Genomic DNA, 27600 nt, shown 5'->3' on the forward strand with positions numbered 1-27600 from the left:
TATAGGTTTTATGGAGCATGAAGTCAAATCCATTTGGATGGATATTAGGAATTCCAAGAAGAAAACATCACTGATAGGCGTAGTCTATAGGCCACCAAATAATAACATCACATTGGGGTGGGTAATAAATAAGGAAATAACTAATGCCTGCAAAAATGTTACTGCTATTATCATGGGGGATTTTAATCTGCAGAGATTGGTCAAACCAGCTCGGTCAGGGACCCTTGAGGAGGAATTTGTTGAGTGTATCAGTGATAGTTTTCTTGAACAGTATGTAATAGAATTGACGAAGGAGCAGGCTATCCTACATCTGGTCCTGTGTAATGAGACAGGAATAATTAATGGCCTCATAGTCAGGGATCCTTCAGAAAGAAGTTATCAGAATATGGTTGAATTTAAAATACAGCTAGATAGTGTGAAGATAAAATCCAAGACCAGGGTCCTGGAACTGAATAAGGGGGACTATGATAGGATGAGGGAGGACCTGGCTAAAGTAAGATTGGAAACAGAGACTTTATGGTATGACAGTTGACGAGTAGTGGAGGATCTTCAAAGAAATTTTTCAAAGTGTTCAGCAAAAGTGTTTTCCAGAGAGCAGGAAGGACTATAAGAGGAGGGGTAATCTGCCATGGGTGTCTAAGGAAATAAGGCAGGTTATCAAAGTGAAATAGAAGGCATACAAAGTGGCCAAAAACAGCAGGAAAATAGCAAATATGACATTAGTGTTTAGAAAGAGAAGTAGACAAAAGATGGGGAATTATAGACCAGTGAGCTTAACCTCTATAGTGGGGAAGATGCTTGCATCTATTATCAAGGAAGAAATAGCAGGGCATCTCAAAATAAATTGTCCTCTTGTACAGCCGCAGCCTGAGTTCATAAAGGGCAGGTCATGCTTCACAAATCTTTTGGAATTCTATGAAGACATTTCAAGCAAGGTGGACAATAGGGACCCAGTGGATGTGGTATACCTAGATTTCCAAAAGGCCCTTGACAAGGTGCTGCACATGAGGCTGCTGCATAAGAATGCATGGTGTTAGGGGTAGAGTATTAGTTTGGATAGAGGATTGGTTGACTAACAGGAAGCAAAGAGTGGGGATAAATGAGTGCTATTTGGCTGGCAATCAGTGACTAGTGGTGTGCCTCAGGGATCGGTGTTGGGACCACAATTATTTACAATTTATATAGATGATTTGGAATTGAGGACCACACGTACGGTGTATGGTGCAAAGGTTGCCAATGACACTAAGACGAGTGGCAGAGCTAAGTGTGCAGAGGACTGTGAAACTTTGCAGAGGAACATTGAGTGAGTGGGCAAAGGTCTGGCAGATGGAATACAATGTAAGTAAATGTGAAGTCATACATTTTGGTAGGAGTCACAGCAAAATAGATTATTACTTGAATGGTAAAAACTTGCAGTGTGCTGATTTGCAGAGGGACCTGGGTGTCCTTTTGCATGAATCGCAGAAGGTTGGTCTGCAGGTACAACAAGTAATTAGGAAGGCAAATGGAATTTTGTCCTTCATTGTTAAAGGGTTGAGTTTAAAAGCAGAGAGGTAATGTCACAGCTGTACAAGGTGCTGGTGAGGCCACACCTGGAGTACTGTGCACAGATTTGGTCTCCTTACTTAAGGAAGGATGTACTGGCACTGGAGGGGGTGCAGAGGAAGTTCACTAGGTTGATTCCAGAGTTGAGGGGGTTGGCTTATGAGGAGACACTTAGTAGGTTGGGATTATATTCATTGGAATTTGGAAGAATGAGGGGGATCTTATAGAAACATATAAAATTATGAAGGGAATTGATAAAATAGAAATAGAGAGGATGTTTCCACTGGTAGGTGAGACTAGGACAAGAGGGCATGGCCTCAAGATTAGAGGAAGCAGGTTTAGAACTAAACTGAGAAGGAACTTCTTCACCCAGCAGATTGTTAATCTGTGGAATTACTTGCCCAGAGAAGTAGTTGACACTACTTCAGTAATCACTTTTAAAGCTAAGATAGATACTTTTTTGAAAAATAAAGGAATTAAGGGATATAGTGAAAACACGTGTAATTGGAGCTGAGTCCAAGAAAAGATCAGCCATGATCTTATTGAATGGCGGTGCAAGCTCGAAGGGCCAGACAGCCTACTCCTGCTTCTAGTTCTTATATTCTAAAGACATTTGCAATGAACAGGTATTTTAAATTTAAATACTAGGCATAACGATTTCAGCTCTCTACAGCTTAAGTCCTGTGTTTAATATAACTCCACAAAATGGTTCTCCTAAAAATGTCAGCAGGAAACAGTGGAAGATAATGAACGGCACCCTTACAATTAAAATATATTTAAGCTTTCACAAAACACTTGCTCTCATAAATGACTTTTCTTTATATGAGACAACCTAATTATGAACCAGAATTTGCTTTGCATATCTGTATAAATCCATTCAATGTTAAAATATTCGGATTAATTCACTGGAATGGAAAGCCTTTACCTGATCAACACAGAAATAGACAGGAAACATGGATAATATATGTCATGGACACCAAAATGGCACGGTAAATTATTTATCTCAACTAAACAAGCTAATTTGTAAAGATGTAGCACCACTGATACGTATAAGCATCTTTAATTCAGATGATGTGAAACTGAACTTCTACTCAAGTCAATCTGCTGTTCATTTTGTTTCACTCTGCAATGACTAAATTTCAACTGTGATTTAATATTTTTCTTTACTCTCGACGTACAGAACGTTATTCTAATGGACGATTGCGCTGGGATTGCTGTCACAAGTAGACTAGTGTAATTGTATTGTTAGTAAATATAACTGTGTTTATGAGTTAGGTAAAACGGGCAAGACAGCAGGTCATTTTATCTTTAATAATTTAAAGTGTATATAATATTACCAAGTGATCGGAAGAGATGTACAATGCAACTGAATCTATCTCTCCTCTTTTACACCATTGGCCAAAGTCAAAATTATATTCTAAACAAAAAACCAAACAACTGTGGATGGTGAATCTGAAACAAAAACAGAAATTCCTGGAAAGCAGATCTGGCAGCGTCTGTGGAGAGAGAAGGAGTTAACATTTCAATTAACGAGTTCAGAAGAAGGGTCTCTGGACCCAAAACATTAACTCTGTTTCTCTGTATACAAATGTGCCAAACCTGCTAAAACAGCAATTTCTGTTTTTGTTTCAAAATTGTACTATTTCATATATACTTATTTTCTCCCAACCATGATATTGTTTATAAATTTGTTGACTGACAACTGCTTTCGTTCAAGAGGGTTGACAATCTGCCTCAGAAATTATCAATAACAAGTTAATGTGAGTAATAAATGCAGCAAAACCAGCGATAAATTCGTAGCAGCAAATGACTTGGCATGGGCATATACTGCACTGGCTCTGTTTTCGCAATTTCCAATGTAGAGTAAACTGAAAGTATTTAAAGAGGAAGTAGATAGTTTTTTTTTTAAATATCAGGGAGTTGAGGGCTATGATAAGCTGGCACAAAGTGGGCCTGAGGCCTGGGTAAGATCAGCCATGATTTTGTTCAATGGCAGGACAAGTTTAAGGGGCAGAATGGCTTGTACCTGCTCCTATTTCTTATCATCTTATATTCTTAATAGCAAGACGAGGAGCCAGTAACTATCAGTATCTGAGCTTTATCCACCAACTGGACATGAAACAACTGAAACAAGTACCTTCCCAACCCTCTGATACCAGTGGTGGATGGTTTTGAGTGACTGGATATAACAATGACTGAAACTGGAAGTTTACAAACCGCACAATCACAAAAACAAACAATAATGATTTTAAATCAAAGAAATGTAAATGAAACATAATATATTTATCCACCAACCAGATAGCTTCATCCTATTTGAGATGTAAGCAAATGGATTGTTGTTAAAGTGACATGTTATACATAAATTACCAATTATATTGTGTCTACTAACAGTGTCTAAAAGAATACAAAGAAGTGGGAGGTGTAGCGACTGGGGAAAAGAGGTCTAGAGCTTAGGTCCATGCAATACAGCCAGAGTCACCAATGATGGAGCAATTAAAATGAAAATTCAGGAGGTCAGATGTAGATGTTTCAAAAGATCATGGGTTAGAGGAAGTTGTATCGAATGGGGTAGGAGGGTTCAAGGCAATGGAGGGATTTGAAAACAAAATAGATAATTTTACACTTGTGTTTTTGCTTAACCAGGAGCCAATGTCGATCAGCCAGGATAGGGATATGAGCAAAGAGGACGTGGTGCACTTATGACAGCAGAGTTTCAGGAGTGGATGGGCTGAGACAGGACAAGTATCAGGCAAGGTCATGGAGGTCAAAATAGGCAGTTGTAGTGATCATATAGTTATGTGGTTGGAAATTCACCTTGACGTCAAATGTGACAAGTCGTGAAAAGTCTAATTTAGCCTCAAAGACAATTGCCAAAGAGAAAAAGTAGTCAGTAGCCAGGGAGCACTGTTTATGGTAGGGACTGATGAAAATTTGAGTTTTCTCAATGTTTAATTGGAGATAATTTCTGGTCATTCTGTCTTGGCTGTTGGACAAGTAGTCTGATAATTTGGCAAAAGTGGAGGAGCTTAAAGTGATGATTAAGGGGTTGAATTGGGTGTCATCAAGATATGTAAAAACTATTGTTGAATTTTTGCTAGATGTTATCAAATCTCCAAGTTTTGTGGATTGATATTAAATAATATTAATGCCGACCATTCACACAGTAATATGAATTCAGATCATGCAATTTATTCATGAGCTGAGAGTTAACATGTGTTACCTGTGGCCAAGTACATAACATGAAAAAGCATGTCCTTTCCTTGCACAATGTCCACAACTATGTGGGAAAACCGACTGTTGTTTTCCAGGAAGACAGGCATTGAAGATGTGGGCTGCACAGCTTCATTCATAAGAATAAACTTTTCAGCATCCTGGAGATTCCTCTCTGTGAGCTTCACAGAAGGACCAGAATCAATAGTACCACACTAATAAAGTAAAAATTAAAAAATGTAAGTATCTATTGAAAATTACAAAGGAACACAAATAAAAGAACAATGAGCAATCATTGAAATTAAGAAGTAATTCTCAGAATCTTCCAGCAGTATCTGAAAAATTACTTCCATAAAATCATGAAAATTTTTATATCAATTGAGTCATAAATACCTGAAAATTAGGATTAGGATTGGAAACAGTTTGCCATGCTGAATTTTCCTGTAACTTGAATGGTCCAGCAAAAGCTTGATTAATGGCTTTCAGATTAAACATGCAGACAGCTGAAAACGCTAAACCATTGCTGTAGGAAATATGCCCATGTATAATTAAATAATATCAACAAATATTACTTTACGTTTTAATATCATTTTTATTCTATACCAGTAAATATGGGTGCAACATCTGAAAGATAAAGATGCATCACGACAGAACATTACAAGCAATAACAGTTGTCTGTTATGAACATTAGAAATAGGAGCAGAGGACGCCATTTGCCTCTCAAGTCTGCTCCACTATTCAAAAGATCAGAGCTGGATTTTCCTGCCTGCCATCCATTACTATTAACTCCTTCATCAAGAAAAACTCTCTCCAACACAGTCTTGAATGTACTTCATGACCAGGCTCCACTGTTCATGTGGGAAGGCCACTCAATATACTAACAACCTTTACAGAAAATATACCTCTTCATCTCTCCTGAATGGGAAACCCCTTGTTCACTAGTTCTAGAGTCCCCCATTAGAGGAAACCTCCATTCAGCATCTACTGTCAAGACCCCTCAGAATCAGACATGTTTCAAAAGATTCCTTCTCATTCTTCTGAACTCCAGGGATTGCAGGTCCAAACTACTCAACATTTCCGCAAAAGACAAACCCTCATCACAGGAATCAGTCTAATGAACCGTCTCTGAATTGCATCCAATGCAAGTATGTCTCCCCTTAAGTAAGTTTACCAAACCTCTAGACTCAGTCTCACCAATGCCCTTTCGAGCTGTAGCAAGATCTTCCTACTTTTATAATCTAGTCACATTGCAATAAAGGGCAAGACTCTGTTTGATTTTCCTGATTACCTCAACGCTTCATTTTTGAGAGCACCCAAATCCCTCTATGCTCCAGAGTTCTGCAATCTCTCTCTCTGTTGTTAGATGGCATTCTGCCTTTCAATTCTTCTTGCCAAAGTGGATAATGTCACATTTTTCCACATTATACTCCATACACGAAATGTTTATTTAAAACTTAAAACTGCCTATACCCCTTTGCAAGCTTTTTGATTCTTCATTGCAAATTATTTCCTATCTTTGCACCAGCAGCAAATTTGGTTGCAATACTGTCAGTACCTTCACCCTTAGTCAGATGAAATTCAGATACATCATCATTCATTAATCTGATTGTTACATCCAGAAAAATCTCTAATAAATTTATCAAACACAGTTTCCCTGTCACAAAGCCATGATAACTCTCATTGACACTATTATGATTTTGTAATTGGCCTGCTACTAATAATAGATTTCAGTATTTTCCAAACTACAGATTTAGGCTAGCTACCTCATACAAAAGTGGGTAATGTTTTCATAGTCACTTACATGTTAGTGGTGAAGATTCCAGATAGGATGTCTTGCTCAGGTAAAAAGAAAGTGCTTATCACCTCCTGGTAATAAAAAGGAACTACACCAGGGCGAGAACAATTTAATCGAGCTTTCATAAAGGTTGTCCAGGTATTCTCCAGGATAAATTGCCCTCCAATATCATTTTTACACATTCTGGCCACTCTGGGGAAAATATTTATTCCACAGTCAATTTCTACTGTATACTCCCAAAAGAAAAAATACGTGAATGTTCCAATTTCATGAGATGACACAAAATTTGGTTCTGCAAAAAAGTAACAAAAATCACAGTCATGACACTTTTTGGACATTGTACATTTTTCTGTAGCTCCTAGAGTAGAATTATTTTTCCATTCAAGTCACATCATTATATAAAAACTAATATAATAACAGTTACAAAATTCACTTGGCATAATCTCAGACACAACATTGTCATTGTGTCCAATGCTGTCTTACAATGTAGACCATACCCAAGTTTATGAAGTTAGTAAGGGGACATTTACTTAGCATGAGTCAAAGTGGCACAATGATTAATGTGGCTGAACCTTCAATTCCTGCATTAACAGTTCCCAGGCAGCCCAAGTCACATGACACTGAATAAAAGAGGCCAACTGGAAAAATGGCAACAATAAAACAAATTCCTCGATTTGGAGGTCCAAGCCACATCTCAGTCCCTGCACACAATTTGTTTTTAAAGAAGATAAATGAAGGCCCTTCCCCCTTTACAACTAATGAAGATGATTGAGATATGCCCCATTTAGCCTTTGACATCTTTCCAGGGTTCGAACAAACGAACAAATTCTGCCTATTGATGATTTTTGGAGCCACTGTGCTTTAATAAGCACAATGGTTTGTCAGGGCTAACTTCAGAACTAAAATATATAAGGTAAAATAATATTCCCAGTATGTCTTATGCTGAACTCATGGCAAAGAAGTAAGAGGGCCTCGTACTATTAACACCAACGTTAATTTTATTTATCAAGTAGTGAATTTTGCTAAGTTGCAGCACCATGTTAAACTTGGGCAAACTGAGAAGTCTGTACTTGGCCATTGCCATATACATGTTGTCTGCCCCTGACAATATATGTTGCAAAGATCCAGAAAGAAAATGCTGGGTGCAACAGAAAATCTGGTGTGCTAACTAAAAAATAACTTAACACATGAAATAATTAACTGATAATTGAAATAGCCAATCCCTGAAATCTCAATATACTGAAGTGAAACCAAAATTTCCCCAGTGCATTAATCCCACAGTAAATTGTTTTATCTATCTCATGAACAAATAAAAAATGGCTTTAGACTAAATATGAAAAATTCTAATACCCACATTGGTAACATACACCACAATCTGCACTATTACTCAATGCCCTATTTAGCTGATGCTTCCTTCCTACGGCAAAAATAATGAAGTTGTTAGTTGGCGTAAATGTGGCTGCTTAATGCAGGTGTAAACCACCAATATAGCAGGTACCCCTTGTAATTGGTTGGAAGGATGCCATAGCTTGAAAGCTTCAAGTTGCAGTCATCATGCTGTCAAAGTAAAGAACATCTACATCCTGTTTGCTCATTATTCTTCAGCGGATGATACAATTTGACAGCAGCCACTTTTCAATGCAGAGGTCTCCTGTGAACTCTCCAGGTAATTGTGGGAACCTCCAACAATGTGGGTCTGAAGTAACATAATGTATTCATTAACCCTTTGTGAACTTCCCTTTTTGGAAAAACAGTACAATGCATTTGGAACTCCCAAAGAAATATTCAATCTCTCACTTTTGTACAGCAGGGCTTAAATAAGTAGCAAATAAGAAAGATGAATTAAAACATTAGCAGGAAAAAAAATCCAAAAAAGCAAAATTAACAACTAGTTGATTGACTGAATTAATCAAAATGGAATTAGAATTGCAAAGAAATTATAACATAGACGTTTGGCTATTTAAAAGTGTGAAAACTGACACAGTTTAGCAAAGATGAAAGGAATTATTGCAACCCACTACTCCTGATGCAGTAATTTCATGTGCTGTAATCATTGCACAATTGAAATTTCTAGTCTAAAGACCTTTAACAACAATTAATACTGCCATTTTACTCAAGTACCAGGATTTGCAGTTTATATTGACAGGGGGCATACAGACTTTTGCTTAAAGCTGGAACATTCAGTCTGAATATTTTCTAATTTAATTTCATTTTGAATTTTCATTTTGAAATATACCCTCTACATGCTGGAATTGGCACATGTTGGGTCCCAAACCATCGCTTGGAAAATCAGGCACCATGCTATTCAATTGTACTAATTCCCTGGTGGGACGGCCTCAGAAAACGGATCCTTGTATAAAGTTGCTCGAGTTTTCCAACCAGTATTGTTCCAGTAATATTCAAAGGCTTTAAGGATCATTAGGTTCATAATTTTTTTGTATTACACTCTGATACCACAAGAGTCTTTCCCTGTCGCAGCTCACCATTCAGCCATTTTGAGTTGTATTGAGCCGTGCGCAGAGGAGGAAGCCCACCCAGGCTTCGATAGATGCCAACGTCTCTTGCTAGGAAATCCATGGCTGTGGCAGCATACAGTTCTCCAGTGGATGTAATTAGAGCAGTGAAAGGCAGATGTGGATTGTATGGACAGCGAGCCATGCCACTGATGCCATCATGGATTGCTGTCAAGTCAGTTAGCTGCAGAAAGTAAGCATTTCAATAAAAATGTAAGAATTGACCACTTTCAACACATTTTAACATTCTTGATCATAGCAGTTCCACTCTGCAATAGACATGTTCCAAAGTGTCAATGGGCACTCCTTTATACCATTTCAGATAGTAGCTACCTGTGTAATTAAACTCTAGGCTTCATATTGTTGCTTGTGTACAAAGTAGATGTTATAGTAGGGATTCTATTGAAGTACATGAAAATACACTTTAAAAGAATAGCAGCTCTCCAAAAGTCTCTGACCACTGGTGGCAGCCCCAGGAAGCAGCAGAATGAGGATGGAAAAGAAGTGAATTTTATGGGAATCTGGGCTCTGTCCCTGTAAGGAAGAAGTGATCAGCAGTAGCTGTGCAATGCATTAGCTGGTCAGAGTGATAAGATAAGGAAAAGTCCCATCACTCAAATTTCCCTTCATTCACTGCTTTTCAGCAGGACTGCAGAGACAACTTGTATGCATAGTTCAATTCAACATTTGTATTGCATTGCAATCTTCAGTTACAATATGGTCCTCATGTTTAAACGAGCATTTGATCAATTAAATCTAAAATAATCATTTCTGTTATATACCTACATCCTTTTGTTAGGGATGGGGCTAATAATGCTAAAGGATACCAAAGGAAAGCACACTTGCTCACATTTTTCCAATTGCAGATAGCAGTCATGGCCATCTCCAATTCAGATCTAAATTCAGAAAAATACACAATTAACCAGTGCTGTAACTTGAATTTCCAAGCCAACCACACTAATGGAAATCTGTCTGATAATTCAAGACAATCTTGAGTCATGGAAACTTCTAAAACAAATGTCATTTTGGTCTTCATGGTTGACACAGAGACCAGAGTTTTTTTGTTTCATAAATGCTTCAAAAAAAAGAATAATATGTTACCTAATCTGTCAATCACAATTTGACTTTCAACACAGAGAAAGTTGGGATAAAAGATGGCAAAACTATTTGCCAAGTATTAAATAACTGCCTTCAAGTAACAAACTCTTTAAAAATGTACATAGGGCTAATTACTATCAACTTGAAGGAAATAAATTCTTATTCCTAACCATTTTTAGTGGTAACCTCTTTGAAAAACTACCCTAATGTCAAGAAAAGGCAGTGCCTATTATTTTCTAGTTAAAGCAAACACAATCCCAGGACCACATCAATTTCCTCATGGTATACTGGATTATATTATCTAGCTTTTTACAACAAATCCATTGCTAACCCTTCTAGATTTAAGGACAATAGCCATATTATTTTGAATAACATTGCTAAAAAGACAAACAGTCATTGGGACACCAATTTATATAGGAGATGGTGATCTTGTCATTGAGATTATGCTGAATCTGTTAAGTGACAATCTTAGCCAGTTGATTACTTCAAACCAAGCAAGTAGCCTCTGATTGGTCAAGATGTTGCCATGGGGAATGCAGTAGGATTTGTAGTCTGCATAATCCTTTCTCAATGCAATAGGTGTAAGGTATATGCAAGCTTCTTTAGCATACACAGAAAGGTTGTGCTTCTGTTCGCCGAGCTGGGAATTTGTGTTGCAGACATTCTAGGTGACATCCTCAGTGCTTGGGAGCCTCCTGTGAAGCTCCTCTGTGATGTTTCCTTCGGCATTTGTAGTGGTTTGAATCTGCCGCTTCCGGTTGTCAGTTCCAGCTGTCCGCTGCAGTGGCCGGTATATTGGGTCCAGGTCGATATGCTTGTTGCTTGAATCAGTGGATGAGTGCCATGCCTCTAGGAATTCCCTGGCTGTTCTCTGTTTGGCTTGTCCGATAATAGTAGTGTTGTCCCAGTCGAACTCATGTTGCTTGTCATCTGAGTGTGTGTCATGTTGTTTCGTGGCGCGTTGGTGTTCATGGATGCAGATCATTAGCTGTCTTCCTGTTTGTCCTATGTAGTGTTTTGTGCGGTCCTTGCATGGGATTTTGTACACTACATTGGTTTTGCTCATGTTCTGGGTATTGGGTCCTTCGTCCTGGTGAGTTGTTGTCTGAGAGTGGCTGTTACTTGGCGTGCTGTTATGAGTCCTAGTGGTCGCAGTAGTCTGGCTGTCAGTTCAGAAATGTTTTTGATGTATGGTAGTGTGGCTAGTCCTTTGGGTTGTGGCATGTCCTCATTCCGTTGTCTTTCCCTTAGGCATTTGTTGATGAAATTGCGGGGGTATCCGTTTTTGGCGAATACATTGTATAGGTGTTCATCTTCCTCTTTTTGCAGTTCTGGTGTACTGCAGTGTGTTGTGGCCCTTTCGAACAGTGTCTTGATGCAACTTCTTTTGTGTGTGTTGGGGTGGTTGCTTTCGTAGTTTAGGACTTGGTCTGTGTGTGTGGCTTTCCTGTAAACCTTTGTGGTGAATTCTCCGCTAGGTGTTCTCTGTACCATCACGTCTAGGAATGGGAGTTGGTTGTCCTTTTCTTCCTCTCTAGTGAATCGGATTCCTGTGAGTGTGGTGTTGATGATCCGGTGTGTGTTCTCTATTTCTGTGTTTTAATGATTACAAAGGTGTCATTTACATATCTGACCCAGAGACTCTTTTTTTATATAGAAAGGATGTTTGAGACTTCTGTGTTCCTTGTGCCAAAAACCTGACTAATCAGAGGCTATCTGCCTGATCTGAGGTTAATCAACAGATAAGACCAACAGTTAATAGATCCTGATCCATGCCAACCATTATTCAAATAATCAGCACTTTTTTTCCTATACTATATAAATTGGTGTCCTCTGTCAAAGATTAGGTTCTTGTGTCCCACTCCTGATGAATGCAAGATGAAAGGCTTTGATTTTGTGTTTCTTTTTAGTAAGCTTTAAATTCTGTACTAACAGGCAATGAGATCACATAACCTGTATACAACCAGCTGGAGAAGCTGGAACTCCCTATGACACACTTTCTTAGCAAAGAAGCAATTAAAGAGGATTCATCTATGGATGCCAATGCCCGTAGAACTGTAAGGAACAACCTGAATGGTATAAATTCCCAGATTCTGCTTCACATTCTGAGCCTTCTGTTTCATTGTTTTAACATCATAATTTTTATGAATACATGTAATTTTCCTAATAATTAAATCACTCATGTTGGTATCACCCCATAAATCACTTCAACTGCTCTGTCATGGATCAAAACATTGCCAGATGCCATTGACAAAATTACAGTCATATGTTTATATTTGTACACCTTTTTCGCCTGTTCAAAATGGATACACAATTAAAATAAATTTATTCTGTTTTGAACTAAATTTCAAAGAAATGACATGAAGATTGAAAACAAATCACATCAGGTATAGTTTTGTGATATATTATAAATGTAAATTTAAATGATGTATATTTGAATGTAATCAATCACAATCTCACTTCATTATAAACATGTAATTTAAAATGCAAAGAACAAATTACCGGCCGAGAGGTACATATTGGATTAAATGCATTCGTGCCACAAGTGAAGATCTTGGTGCTGTTTATGAGGAGCACCCGGATATAATTCTGACATTCCTCCTGAAATGAAGTTTTAATACAAATGAAATCACTAAAATATGAAAGTTTTAGCTTGCATTCCATTCTTTCAACTGTCATATAATGGCAGACCACAATGAAAATTATTATTATGCGATTTAATGAATTGAAAAAATCACATCTCAGTTATTGGCACTGACTGAATCTTTAAGATTTCTTTCTTTATTTGTAAAGATGGTACATTCACAGCAATTTTGGTATCATTCAGTGAACATATCAGGTTGTATAGAGGGTTATGTGGGTGTTTTATGTAACTGAGATGGATTGACAGTAATCAACATATATTCCTGATACCCCAATGCTAATTTGATGCTATAATAAAGCTGACTCAAAGCAGATCAAGGATGCAAGAGATCCTTAGTTCAAAGAAATAAAGGAAATGGGAGCAGGAGTGGTTATTCAGTCCATCAAATCTGCTCCAGCATTCAGGATGGTCATGACTGATCCTTGATCTCAACACCATAATTCGGCCCTCTCCCCAGACCCATTCCATTAGCATCTAGGAATTGATCAATTTTTTTCTTAAATATACTCAGTGACTTGACCTCCACAGTCCTGGGTGGTTGAGAATTCCACAGGCTCACCACCCTGAGTAAAGCATTTTCTCCTCATCTTAGTCCCAAATGCCTACTCCATATCCTGAGACCACGATGACTAATTGTGGTCCCCCAAGATGAGGAAAATATCCTGAATCCAGTCTGTCCAACTCAGTCAGAAAATTATATGGTTCAACGCAAATCCTTAACATGCTACTACACCGTTGTGAATATGGGCCTAATCGACCCAAACTTTACTCATACAATAATATTCCATCTCAGGAGTTCCATCATTTTTATGCTTTACTTGGAATAAGGGTAACCTTTACACCCCAGTCAGTTGGCGACAGTTTATCTTCACCTGTGTTAGGGCTAAAGCCTTTCAGTCAAAAGAATTTGAATTTACGCAGTATTGAGTTTAAAATGTGGCATTTAAAAATACAGCTCACTGTGTAAAATTATAAACTTTGGTTTTGAAACTGTCATGGTCCTCCAGTTCTTCCTTTGCTGTATCTAAAATAGCTTCACCCAGTGTGCAATCACAAACTTAGTTTGTTTTAAAGGAGTGAAGTATTGTTATCCAAATGATGAAGAAATTAAATTTCGGTTTGAGGGAAAATCAAGAAGAATATCAAGTATTACTTTCTATATATAGCTAATTACAAAGGATGAGATATTTAGACAAGTGTTGAATGCCAATGATAATTATTTCAATACAGACCTGAAACCACTGTACCCAGATTGGAAACTAGCTCTTACATTAACATATTAAGAAGCGATGCAGCATGGGTACCCCATAACAGGTGCTGATATATTTCTTCTAAATTTTAAAATTTCAGAAATGTTACAATCATAAATGGTTGGTATGCATGGTATTAAAATGCAGTGTGGGGCCTTTCTAAATGTGCCCATGGTTCTGGCTAGAAATTCTTACATGGCTGCTGGCACAATACCCAACTGTGAAGGAGCAGCCTGAGCTCCCACTCACCTCACAGTACAAAACATTGCCTTATTCCCTACAGCATAATCACCACCTACCTCCGTTTTTCCTTTACTGAAACAACTCTTTTTTGATGTTTCATCTGGAAGCCATTCCACTCCCTGAAGAAAGGAGGAGAAATACCACAAGGTTACAATTAAGGCAACATCCGGCTCAGTAACACATTTCTCAGAGCCTCCGCTGACTGTATCCTGACCAATGATTGCTGTAATTATGAAATATCTCATTGACTTTGTGAAAAGTAATGCCACAAATTTAAGGTAGCCACATACACACATTGAAAACACTTCAAATTAATTGATGCAATGGTGTGGTGTGACAGACTTCATTTATTGACATCAACAAGGACTGCAAATAGATGTCCTTTAATTCCTACACAAATGGCATAGCTGAATATTGCAAGGGAAGTCAAACACAAGTTTTCCAATATATTGCAAATGCAAATGCAAATGTAGGAATCCAATGTAAGTTTAGCACATGGCTTTGTCCAGTGCATGAGGTCCATCCTCCCAGTAATGGAGAATGCCATGAGAACATACTGGTGGTTGATGCTTCAGCTTCCATTGCAAACACCGAAAAATATTTGAATTTTAATAATGGGAGCTCAGACACAAGCCATGAAATATCTACTAGCTGCCATGTGGACTCAGACCACTGCCATCATGGCTGCCAATACCAACGCCAATGAGCTTTCATTGTGTCACAGCTGTGTAGAAACCTGTCCTACAATAACTTCATGGCATTACTGGGATCTCCGCTCCCACAGAGGGGCTGACACTGCTTCTGTGAAAAAGGCCAGGATTTGTGTTCCCAGCACTTGCTACTCTTCACGCTTGTGGCCGAAGTGGGTACTGCAGGTGCTGGAAATTAGAGTCAAGAGTAGAGTGGTGCTGGAAAAGCACAGCAAGTCAGGCAGTTCCTCGGATGTGTCAAGGCAGTGCAATCTAAAATTCGACACTCAAGGTCAACTTGCAGGTATCCTGCAAAGCCACTTGCTGTCTCCACCTGTAAAGGTCAGCACCTTCCAGGAGCCACACTGTAGGCACTGAAGTAACACACCACAGGAACACTAGGGCAGATAAAGACACCTAAAATACAGTCACAAATAGAAGGTACAAGGGCAATTAGTTGGGAACTACTTGGAACATTAGATGTTGTTGTGGAAAGCTTGTTTAGTCACAGCTTTTATGTCAACATTGCCACTGCGGGGAATAGAGCAATGGTCCATCACAGGAAGATGGTTGAGTGGAGAAATAGTGAACAATGGTGCTTTGGGTTTTCATGAGGGAGAACTGCAGTTTAATGGTGTTCTCATGGAATGACCATCTGAAAAGTGGATACATCAGCTGCCTCCTCCTCTCCTCCCTATGTGCAAAATGCTAGTGACAAGGCAGGTAACCAGGTTTAACAGAATACAACACACCACCAGGAATCAGGCCACATGGTCCAAAGAGTCCTGGACTGCTTCTCCTGAGCAGTGATGACAGCAAATTGTTGCTTCCTGTCTCTGATGACCTGCTCAAAGGTGCGCCTTGTTGCTGGCCATATATGGAGAAATTGTGGAGCTGATTCATCAACCGGCTGGACAGTGAATAGCCCTTACCCATTCAGCTACCTTCCAGTTCAGCATTCTGCTGGAAGGATTACTGGATCAGTGGACTGGCACAGAATGAATGTATCATGACTGTTTCCAGAATAAGGTGCATTCTCTAGCATGATATGCTGGATGTGGTCGTACAACAACTACAAGTGAGTGGTACACTTTGTGGTTTCAATACATTTCCTATTGAGATGCAGCTTCCATAAAGTCAAGTGGGTGCAGGTCACGACACCTCGCTTTATGGGGAAGTCTGTTCTCCTGAAAACATCATGGGTGTGCTTTGCCTGCTTCTGGTCGTCTGGAGAAAACCCTTTTCTGCACACAAAGCTTTGACGATCTTTTGCATTCAGAAATGGCTGGAGATCTGGAGACGTTTGTTGTGTCACCTGCTCCAACCTGGCAGGATCCACTGGTGAAAACAGTCTGGGCCGTGGTCAATGTGCTGCTCGGAGAGTGCAAGTTCCAAGGAGCGAAGCACAGGCACTGAACCCAATGCCATTGGCCTAGATGCAGGGAGGAGAAACACTCTCTAAAGACCCTCAATAGGTAAAGCCTCCTGCTGAAAGTTCTCCCCTCCTCCTCTGTGGAGAGACTATCTTCTTGGTTCTCTCTGCTCCATATCTCTGAGGTGGGCAGGAGGTCTCCTGTATTGTCGAGCTGTGTTCAAGCGAAGGCATTCACTATAGAGATGTTATCATGAATGACAGGTCAGACCTCCTATTATTTTTGAATGCTGACTGGCATCACATTTTGCTTACTCCCATACCTCTGACACTCACACAAAAGGGCCTTTTGTGGTGCTGTGACAGTGTTCAAGTCCCACCTGCTCCAGAAGTATGTCATATCATATCAGAACAGTTTAATTAAAAACACCCAGACTGAAACCATCAACAACATGACTAGAGGTAAGCACACAAATGGTATCACAGACATTATTTTCATCTAAACCACCTTCCCTAGCAGCATAACTACTGGTGCTCAGGAGACAAATAGCACTTCAAACACTGAAACTGTTTGATTGAAGCCTCTAAAACACGTCCGAAGAAGGACACGAAATACTAACCCTGTTTCTCTCCAGCATTTTCTGTTTCAATCTCTAAAATACTTGCTCATGTATTTAATATTTAAAATAAAGAAAGCAATGTATGTTTTATTCAGCATGCTTAGTCAAGGGAGTGAAATAAATCAGCCAGTCCTCCTGACCCTCACCACTAAGTCAATAAACACATCGACTTAGATCCTGTCTACCTCCCCTTGAAATAAAGAACTATAAATAACATCACCCACTTTAAGAAACCAAGACCTGTAAATAGAGAGGAGGGACATATCACCAGCGCTTTACCAGAGACTCTCACTGATGATGTTACCTAGTATGGTGACAAAACATCTGAAAACAAACCTTCAAGCTCAGCGAGCTAACTTACACGCTAGAGGTAGTTCTCCTATAACGCGCATTTCGCAAACGGGATTTGGCTGCAATGCGATTTGTGAATTGCGGACTTTTTTTTATAAAGTGAACTTTTGTTTGCTGTTATGTGATTCTGTTCCCTGTATTACCAGCTGGTTGTGATTTACTCTGCCAGCACATCTATTGCATGTTGATTGTTGGCTGCATGTGTGTATTTTCTTGTTTCTATCTGCAACTAAGGTAGGGGAAGTGAACATTGGAATATTTTGCTGGAACGCTTACTGAGACCATGCATGGAGTTGGTGTGGTGGGGCTGAGGAGCAGAAACACAGAGAGAGAGAGAGTTAGGGGGCAAAAGAAGGTGCAAATACAGAGATGTCCAGCAACTGTTGGAGATTAAGCAGGACCTTTTGTTAAGCAGAGGCTCAGTTGCTGGAGTTTTAACACATAGCAACTTTACAAGGGAAGGGAGCCCATGTGTGTGGAAGGGGTGAGGTATGAAACTAAGGATGGACCACTGGTGACCTTCATCTTTCCCCACCCATGCATTCCCAAGTTATGCCTGATCCAAGTTCACCCGGTCTCTGTTTGAATAGGGAGTGGGGAAGGATCTCAGAGTCTCAGCCCCTCATTCTCTGAAACCCGAGTCCCATCAAAACCTCTCAACCCTTCAGCGACCCCCTCAAAAAAAAGGATATTTTACTTGCACCAAAAAAATTACTTCTGGAAGTTACACAAAGTTTAATGGCAGAGAGCTGGGTTTGAGATAAACTCCACTCCACAAGGAGACAGAATACAACAATACATTGGGAAATTTCACTTTAACTGACCAGAAATGGACAGATTCACTAAACTGGTGTCCCTAACCCTGTATTTTCTGTTGCACAATTTTCTATAACACAACATGGCAGAGGAATGCCACTACCGCACTATCAGTGAACAACCTGTATATCTAATTCAATCTTTAGGCTCAGCTGCTTTCTGTAGCAGAGACGTCCACAGGTTCATCACCCTTTCCTCATCTCACTCTTAAATGGCCGGCTAACTATCCTCAGACTGAAACCCCTTGTTCTGAACTCCCTGGTCATTGGGTGTACGTAGCTTTCTGTATTTTAATGCCTTGTCAATGTTAAAAGTTACCAACAGGTCAAAATTAACATAATAGAAACAAATTAATATTCCATCTGCTTGCTCTGAGACACTTAGCATATACAGTACAAGGCCCATTTCCACAGATTCGCTTTCCACAGTTTCAGTTATCCGTGATTTATCGCGGCCCGAAAATATTACATGGAACATTCCAGAAATAATTCCAGGGGACTGCCGGGGAGGTAAGTTTCCCATATAAATGATAGAGTTCACTACTATTCACAGTTTCGGTCATGAAACGTATCACCTGTGGATAAGGGGGGGGACACCTGTATTTCACTATTCATCTCGACAATCCTACTGCCCTCAATGAAGCGTATGTGGTTTCCATTTCAGCTCAACACTATATAGGATTACGATGACACAGACCAAATTATTTATCAGACTATAATTAAAAATGTGTAAAAACTGCACACTTCAATCAATGTTTATATCACTTAATAGTTGTAATTATAAGAGATACTATCAGTTGCAGATGTCAGTAACTGCCCCTTAATTGCTACTATGTTGTATTCTCTACACCTATAATGTTATTTTGGTATACAGCCAAACTTTCATTCTGAGGATACCCAATTCTTTGAAGCTCTGTTTCCTTACTTCCATATCAACTTATTCAACAGCATCTTTTCAGAAGATCAGTACATCTATGTAATCCACATTTTAAACTTACATCTCTATCTCTACCCCTTCATAATTAATTTTCTCAATCATTATGACTATAATGGTTCTCACCAGCTAGTCTACACTCAATATACAAGTTGCTTTGGAAGAAATTGTATCTATGAGTGGGTAAAATGCACAGCACATATATTTTATTCATGAAGTTAGTTGTCTATTGTCCACCATACTACAGGAGGCTTGAATATAACATTCTTCAATACAACATATTTAACTACAACACATTGGTGATAATTTATTTCAATTTCCAGTTAATTATGAACATATTATAGCCCCATCCTATCAATAAACACTTGTATGCACGATTATCATCACTTGCAGCACTTAATGCAACACAGGCCTCATCCATATCAGAATGCAATACTCTCACCCAAGGTTAATTTAAATATCACATAAATTTGTCCCCCACTAACTGCTTTGAATAAGCCCTGAACTCCATGCACCAGTTGGGTGTGTGTGTGTGTGATACTATGCTTGTGGCTCATCTACACACCTGGTCACCTCTTCAAAAAATTCAAACTAGTTGTCAGACATGGCTTTCCTTAACAAAGCCACACTAACTGTTCATGCTAATCCCTGCCTCTCCAAGTGTAGATTAATTCTGTTCCTCAAAATTGCTTCCATGTATCTCCACCGCTGAGGTCAGACTGACTGGTCTGTAGTTTCCTGATTTTTCTTTTCCTACCTTCCTGAATAGCAATACCACATTGGCTGTCTGCCAATCCTCTGGCACCTCTTCTCACTAGTCAGCTAATAGATAATAATAAGGTGTAAATGCATGCAAGTAGGCCCCCACATGCTCATTAGCAAAATGTTCATTTCACTGTTACCATCTTCGGTGGAAAATCAAACTCTTTTACTTGATATTGAGAATTCCATCTTTCTGATTTTGCCATCATTCAGGGCTGAAGAGATTCAGTCCATAAAGTTATACAATCATCAAACAGCTTGGCAGATTTATTTAAGAAAATAAGGTTGTTGGAATGACATTAAACAGCAATATTAATCTGTTATCAAATTTTATTATAATATTATCAAATATCAAGTCAAATTTTATTCATTGATTTATTTTCCCTTTCACTTGAGCCACTGTTTCATCCCTATCTTGTGCTGACTATAATTGTTTGTGCAATTCTTCCAGTTACTTTCAGATTAAGAATGAAGAGCCTTCGGTCACAGGTCAGGGCACTATCAAGAGTGTAGGCAGCCACAAGCCAAGAGTAATCAACAAGTAATCATGAGGTATCAAAAACCAAAGTTAAAGGATTGATGTAGGAGAACGAATAAGTAAGGTAATTATAAAACTGGTGAACAAGGCATAGACAGGAAGAGAGCGCTATGGTAGGAAAATGCCACATTAGATACAAAACCAGTATCTTTTTGCACAATTAATACTTAATCTTCTTAACTAAACCTTCATGATGGAAGGCAATCTCCAACCACACTGGTTCTATCGGTTCTGAAAACTTCTCTCAAATTTTCTCTCAATATTTTTCTTCTCCAAAGAGAACAGGCCCAACTTCTCCAATATATCGACTTAATTGAAGCTCCTCAGGCCCCTAGAAAATTCTTGTGAATCTTTTCTGCACAATCTTGAATGTTTTCATGTTCTGACAGTGTGACGAACAGATCTGGACTCAATTTTCCACGTGAGTGTGAAGCAGCTTATTTTACACTTTCGTACTCTATCCCCCCCTAATGATAAAGCCCAGGATGCATACTCTTTATTAATCACTCTCAGAACTCATCCTCTCCCCTTCAATGAGCAGGTCCTCTGCTCCTACACAGACTTTAGAATTGTATTCTATATTTTCTCCAGGTCCAATTGTACTCTTCAATCAAAATTAATCACTTCACGCTTCTCGACATTAAATTTTATCTGCTATTTAAATGGCCATTTCACCAAACTATATACAGTATGTCTTTTTGAAGCTCTACTCTGTCCTCCTCATGGTTCACCATTTTTCATGCCAGCCACAAATTCAAAGGTGGTGCCTTATTGTCAGTCAGAATGTATATCAGGAACAGCAAATGTTTTAATACCAATTCCTGTGACACTCCTCCATGCTGAAAGAGAACAGTTCACAGTAACCCTTTGTTTCCTATTACTTTTCAAAGATTGTGTTGCTGGAAAAGCACAGCCGGTCAGGCAGCGTCCGAGGAGCAGGAGAGTTGGCATTTCAAGCAAGAATGACTTATGCCTAAAACGTCAATTCTCCTGCTCCTCAGATGTTGCCTGACCAGCTGTGCTTTTCCAGCACCATGCTCTTAAACTCTGATCTCCAGTATCTGCAGTCCTCACTTTATTCTTTCCTGTCACTTGGTCAATGTCATATCCATGTTGCCACTGTGCCTTTTAATTCCATAAGCTCTAACTTTGCTCTCAAATCTGTTGTAGTGCATTGTATCAAATGTCCCCTGGGAGTCCATGTACACCACAACAGCATTACCTTCACGGTTAATGCAAGCTAATTAAAGATTATTTGCCCTCAACAAATCAATGCTGGCTTTTTAAAAATTAAACTAATTATGTGAGGAAAAGATAGGTTATCCTGAATTGTTGTTTTCCAGAAGTTTCCTAACCATTCAGGTTATCACAACTCATCTGTAGTTGTTATCCTGGCATGTTTCTTTGAACAAAAGTGTAACATTTGTCATTCCCCAATGCTCTGGCATCAGCCCTGAGTCTAAAGGAAGCTGAAAAATTAATGTCAGTGCCATTGCAATTTCCACTCACACTATTTTAGTATCATTGGATACAATTATCTGTCCTTGATGCCTTATCCACTTATCAACTCTTCCATGTTTCAGTAGTGTTTTCTAGAATTCAGTTTTATGATCTTCAACAATGAATTTTGTTTTGTCAAATCTTATTGATCAAATCATAACCAGTGAATCATTTGCAATAGCTTCCCTTCTTGCTTCCACAGCATTACCTCTGATGTGCTCCAAGTATCTATCTTTGGTTCCATTCTAATTCTGATTTACATGTTTCCTCTTGGCAGCATTATTCAAAAGCATAGCATAATTTTCATGTGTACTCTAATTATACCTGCACTGCCACACCACCATCTCACTCAATTCCTCTACTGTTGTTATGTTTCCAGACAGCTTTATCCAAGATCCAGTACTGCATGAGCAAATTCTTCTTCCAATTCAATATCACGAAGATAGAAGCCATTGTTTTGATTCCTTCTTAAACTTTGTTCCCTAGCCACCAACTCATTCCTAGAAATTCCATTCTCTTTGGCAACAGTCAGAGGCTGAAGTCATATTTGATTTGAGGTGAGTTCTGACCATATATTCATGGTTAACTCAGCCCTCCTATTTCCACCTCTATAACAAAGCCCAACCTGTCTGCTACTGAAACTCTCATTCATCCCTGGACATAACTATTCCAACACACTCCTGGCTGCTCTCCCACATTCTATCCTTCATTAAATTTGAAAACATCCAAACTTCTATGTATGCACAAGCTTAGTATGTGCTCTACGCATGTCGAGAGGGAGGGCTGGAGGGGCTGAAGGAAGTTACAGAAATATGGAGGGGTGTACAAGCTGGAGAGGGAATAGAGATAGGGAGGGATGTACAGACTGCTCATGACTTCCATCACACCAAGTCCTATTCTTCTATGATTCCTGTGCTTGCTGGCCTACAGTTGTCCACCGATCAAGCAATGTCTTCATGTTAAAATGTGCATATATGTTTCAAATCCTTCAATAGCCTTCTCCCTCTCTATTTCTGCACTGTCTTCCAGTCCCACAACCCTCAGGAATTATATTAATTTAACTCTAGCCTTTTTAGCATCCCCGATTTTAACCGCTCCATCGCTGGTGATTGCCATTTCAGTTACCTTCATTCAAACTCTGAAATTCCGTCCCTACATCTCTCCCACTTTCCCCTTTTAGGACAATCCTTAAAACGTAACCAAGCAGTTAGTCATCTGGCCTCTCCTTCTGTAATTGGGTCATATTTTATAACAAACTACCTTGAAATGATTTGTTACGTTAAAGGCTCCTTATTTTACTATTTTATATCACAAGATCACACAAGGCAAATGAAGACGAGAGAAGACATTCATATTCTCACATTTATTCATACCTTGAGTGAATCTAAGTTTTCCATACTAACCCATCTGGAATGTTTATACTGAATAAAGTATAACTTGGAGGAATGCTTAAAGACATTTTCAAATATTCTAATGTACTCTTCAAAGATACTCCAAGCTATATCTTTCTTTTTCTCCTTATTCTTAAACTATTCAAAATGGTGCCATTTGTGGCAACAAATGAAGACTTTTCACTGTATTTTATTATATTTTTACTGTAAAATACACATGACAAAAGAATCTAAATCTAAATCTAAATCTAAGGGGATCAACAAAAGCATATATTTTGTGATCAGGACATTGACAGGGACTCAGAAATGGGAAGGCAAATAAGCATTTGGATTTAATAGCTTCACACAATAATTCATCAGCAATAATAAGAGATTGCTAAGTAGTTCATTGCAAAGTGACCACTTGAGGCTTATAATAGACATGAATATGTAGGAGTTAGTGAGAATTGCAGATGCTGGAGAGTCAGAGTGGCTAGAGAGTGGAGCTGGAAAAAGCACAGCAGGTCAAGCAGCATCAGAGGAGAAGGGGAGTTAACTGTTCATCAGGACTTAATATTTAGAATTCTTCCAACCCTCTCCATTTTATTTGCTTAAAACCTATTACATCACTCGCTTTTCTTGTCCTCTTACAAATTAATTTACATGAAAAGTAAAATCAATTTCTCTCAACAAAGATGCTGCTCACCTTGCTGAGCGTTTACAGCATTTTCTATTTTCATTTCAAAAGTTCCAGCATTTGCAATTTTTTTTTAAAAAGTACAATATGTTTTCATTTAACTTTAGCACAAACCAAATGATTGAATGGGTCACATGACGTTTTCTGTTTCTGTATTGAGATGAACCCAAAGCGAATTTAAATTCCTCATTGTACCAAGAACGATTTATCTGTAAATATTAATATGAGCTACAGAGGTAGATGTAAAACCAATCTTCCCTCGACCTTCAGGGAATGCATGGAGCAACAAATTCAGACTCCAGATTCGTTCACAGATCTGCATCAGACCCTGGAATACTGTGACTGAGATACAGAGGGTAAACAGAAATGCTCATTTCCCTTTCGGGAGTGAGTGAATTTCTCAGAATTACCAATTTTCATTTTCCTGATCCTAAATCAGTTTAGGACTTGCTTTTAAGATATCCATAGTTATAAGGGTGACTGAAAGTAAATGAACTTGCATGCAAGTTACAGCACATTACCTCTGAATAAATTACTGCAATAAACTACTGCAACATGACAAATGCAGCTTTGTGTGAACAAACACAAACACAACAGACAGGTCTATGAAAGCACAAACTCTAGCAAACAGAATCCTTTATGGTAATTTAAATTTATTGCTTCCTTTAATCATTAGGAAATAGCAATATAGTTCTGCTGTTCCTTCAATGAATACATATACATAGTGGTATTCAGTCAAGCAGACAAGGATAAAATCAGATTTAACCTTTGGTCTATGCTCACTAATCTCACAAAGTACTTTCAATATTTTTATCATTCTAGTTCTGTAGTTAGAAGAATTGGAAGTTATTTATTTTTCTTCAGTTTTCAAATATCCTCATACTGATAAAACAATTGATATATATAAGAATTGTTGAAAAATAATAACTTGTGTGTAGTGATTTTTTTATTTCAATTTAGCTTCTATAGATCTATATAGAAGAAATGAATGTGGAAAAGAATACTGCCACCTGGTGGATAACTGCCTTCACAGCATGGCCAATAACTGGTTTAATTGTTATTAACCTTTTGCTTTCAGTCAAAATACAAGTATCAAGTGATGAAGAATCAACAGAATGAAAAAAAAGAAAACACTGGAAACAATATCAACACATTCCTGATTTACTTCCTTCAGGAACCGAATGTATAATAATTCTATAAAACAAAATGCAATTTTAATCATTCAAAAAGCTACCAAAACAAGAAACAACACCTGGGGTTGGAATTTCATTCTCTGAATACAGTAGGTTCAGAATGGGGTGTGCCAGCCAGACTACTGGTACATTACTGTCGCTGGTCTATTTTTAGTGAGATTGCTTGCTGGAATGGTAGTGAGTGGTAGCTTGCTGCCAGTGACAGATAGTAATTCAGATAAACTAAAATACCAATTGAGGGCACGCATCATGTGGGCCCTGCCAAGGCTGCAATGTGCTATGGATGGAGGCAGCCTCCCAGTGACAGTCGCAGGAGGCACAGAGGCCTCCTTTAACTACTTCTCCTTCCATCCCTCCAAACCCTTCCCTACTTCCCCATTGATTGCCTGGCAGCTGTGGAAATATTTTACTTTTAAACTTCCTGAGATCTTTAGAGAGCATCCCCCACCTACATTAGCAACAGCCTCTTTCTTGATGGGTTTTCCAACCAACAACAGCATTGGGTATTTTCATTGGCTCTCTTGGCTGCTCAGCTCGCCAGCTATCCCAAATTGGATGAGGTTTCCAGTGAGTTCACGTTCTTGAAAATCCCCTCCATAGTCTGACCACAGCAATTTCCAGGATGCCAACCTGGTATACAGGATGGTCTTGGGATCAGGACTCTGGAAAGAAAATCTGGAATGATGCCCCTGGTCTCTTTAATGTGACTTGTGTAGGCCCAAAATAAGATGGAACATACTGACTGATGCCTTGAAATCTTGTTTAAGCCTTTAAACTTGCTGTCATCAATGAGGGGAAACATCTCTGGTGTGAGAACCTACTTGGAGATCAGAAGCAGAGGAATAGATGCTGCTTTTCTGTGAAATGCTTATACATTGACCAGAGTACTTGCCAAAAATGTTATTTTAACATCAAAAATTATTCCCATGCAAAAAAAATAGATTTCACCCACCTGAATTAATGTCAGATCCTCCAATTTTAGCCTGTAGAGGTTGTTTCTGCAAAAAGTAATATTTACATGATCAGTGATTCTTTTGAAAGTGAAGGTCCCTCGATGTAACTGAAATATTTTCTGCAATACAGACAGATTCAAACTAGTTCCATGTACTAATCACCTCAAAGGCAATTAAGTTGATTCCTAAGCAGAAAAGTTAAGTCCCCAAGAAAATCAAAACCCCACATGAAAATGTTAATTTTAAAATGGTCATTGAGAAATGAGACTATTGCTGTTAACTGTACAAGAAAGTGGCTTGGCCGCAATGGTGTGTCCTGTGTACTTTAGTTCTAATGAAAGAGGTAATTGCATCGTGGAAAGTTTACAGCAAAATAAATTGGAAGAGATACTGTAAATATAATGAAAGGTCCAAGAAATTGGTGACTTTTTGTCAAAGCAGAGAAGTTTGAGGAAGATCAAATAGATTTCAAAACTATGGGACATTTTTAAGAAGGTGAATAATGAAAGATTGTTTCCTCGTGTTGGTAAACAAGGGAATTATGTATTCAGGATCATAAACAGAGAACAAGGAAGAAATTTGAAAAAACTTAACGTGTAGCAAATTAATAAAGCAGGTAACTCTTGCCTGCAAATGATCTTTGAAGCAGAGTTTATAACAAGATTTAAAAGGGAACTGTTAAGTATTTGAGGAGGAATGATACAAAAGGATATAGGAACAGGGAGGGAAAAATGTTTAGAGTTGATGGCCCATTACAGAGGTGGCATAGTGGCTCAGTGGTTAGCACTGCTGCCTTATAGCGTCAGGTACCTGGGTTTGATTCCAGCCTTGGGCGCTTGCACATTCTCTGAGTGTCTGCATGGATTTCCCCCAGGTGCTCTGATTTTCTCCCATAGTCCAAAGATGTGCTGGATAGGTGGATTGGCTGTGCTAAATTGCTTATAGTATCAAAGGATATGCAGGCTACATGGATTAGCCATGGGAAGTGCAGGAATAGGATGGGTGTGAGTCTAGGTGAGATATTCTCTGGGGAGTCGGTGTGGACTCGATGGGCTAAATGGCCAGCTTCCACACTGCATGGATTCTATATTGAATATATAGATGGCAGAGACATGAACACTTTATTATATATTCTATCACCTTGACATTAACTCCCCAATAATGTATATAAGAGGTTTTGAAGCAGACAAATTTTAAAAGTATTGGATGTCAATGAGACCTTGGCTCCCTACTGGAGAAGCAGGCTGTTTCCTTAATTAATTTAAAATACTCTATTAACCACTGTCAATCTTTCCAATTCACAATTTGCCCCACACTGTTTCCCCAATCTCTGATTCCCACCCTGAGCTCTCTTCTCCCCTCCCAATTATCCAAGATCATCCCCAAGGGGTCCAGCTCTGGATTCCTCTTGCTTGTGCCTATGTGCCTTCCTGCTTTTGGACTGCCACGTGGAAGGTAGGCAGCAAAACGTTCAGAAGGTTCTAATGGCAAGATCGGCAGAACTTCCA

General features: G+C 38.8%; 1 protein-coding gene across 1 annotated transcript in view; it reads right to left on the reverse strand.

Moving 5' to 3' along the window:
• LOC148149929 (semaphorin-5A-like) overlaps positions 1–27600 on the reverse strand; it is a 65334-nt gene that overhangs the window by 13282 nt on the left and 24452 nt on the right. Inside the window, exons 4-10 of the mRNA XM_087986888.1 lie at positions 26092–26137; positions 14355–14417; positions 12664–12762; positions 9034–9247; positions 6557–6842; positions 5149–5278; positions 4766–4970 (exon numbers count right to left, since the gene is read on the reverse strand). Coding sequence (XP_087843014.1) covers positions 4766–4970; positions 5149–5278; positions 6557–6842; positions 9034–9247; positions 12664–12762; positions 14355–14417; positions 26092–26137 — 1043 coding nt within the window. The remainder of the gene's footprint in view (positions 1–4765; positions 4971–5148; positions 5279–6556; positions 6843–9033; positions 9248–12663; positions 12763–14354; positions 14418–26091; positions 26138–27600) is intronic.

This window comes from Chiloscyllium plagiosum, unplaced genomic scaffold (assembly GCF_037043375.1).
Source record: "Chiloscyllium plagiosum isolate Xiang-an unplaced genomic scaffold, Cpla_swu_hap1 HiC_scaffold_5, whole genome shotgun sequence".
Taxonomy (NCBI): domain Eukaryota; kingdom Metazoa; phylum Chordata; class Chondrichthyes; order Orectolobiformes; family Hemiscylliidae; genus Chiloscyllium; species Chiloscyllium plagiosum.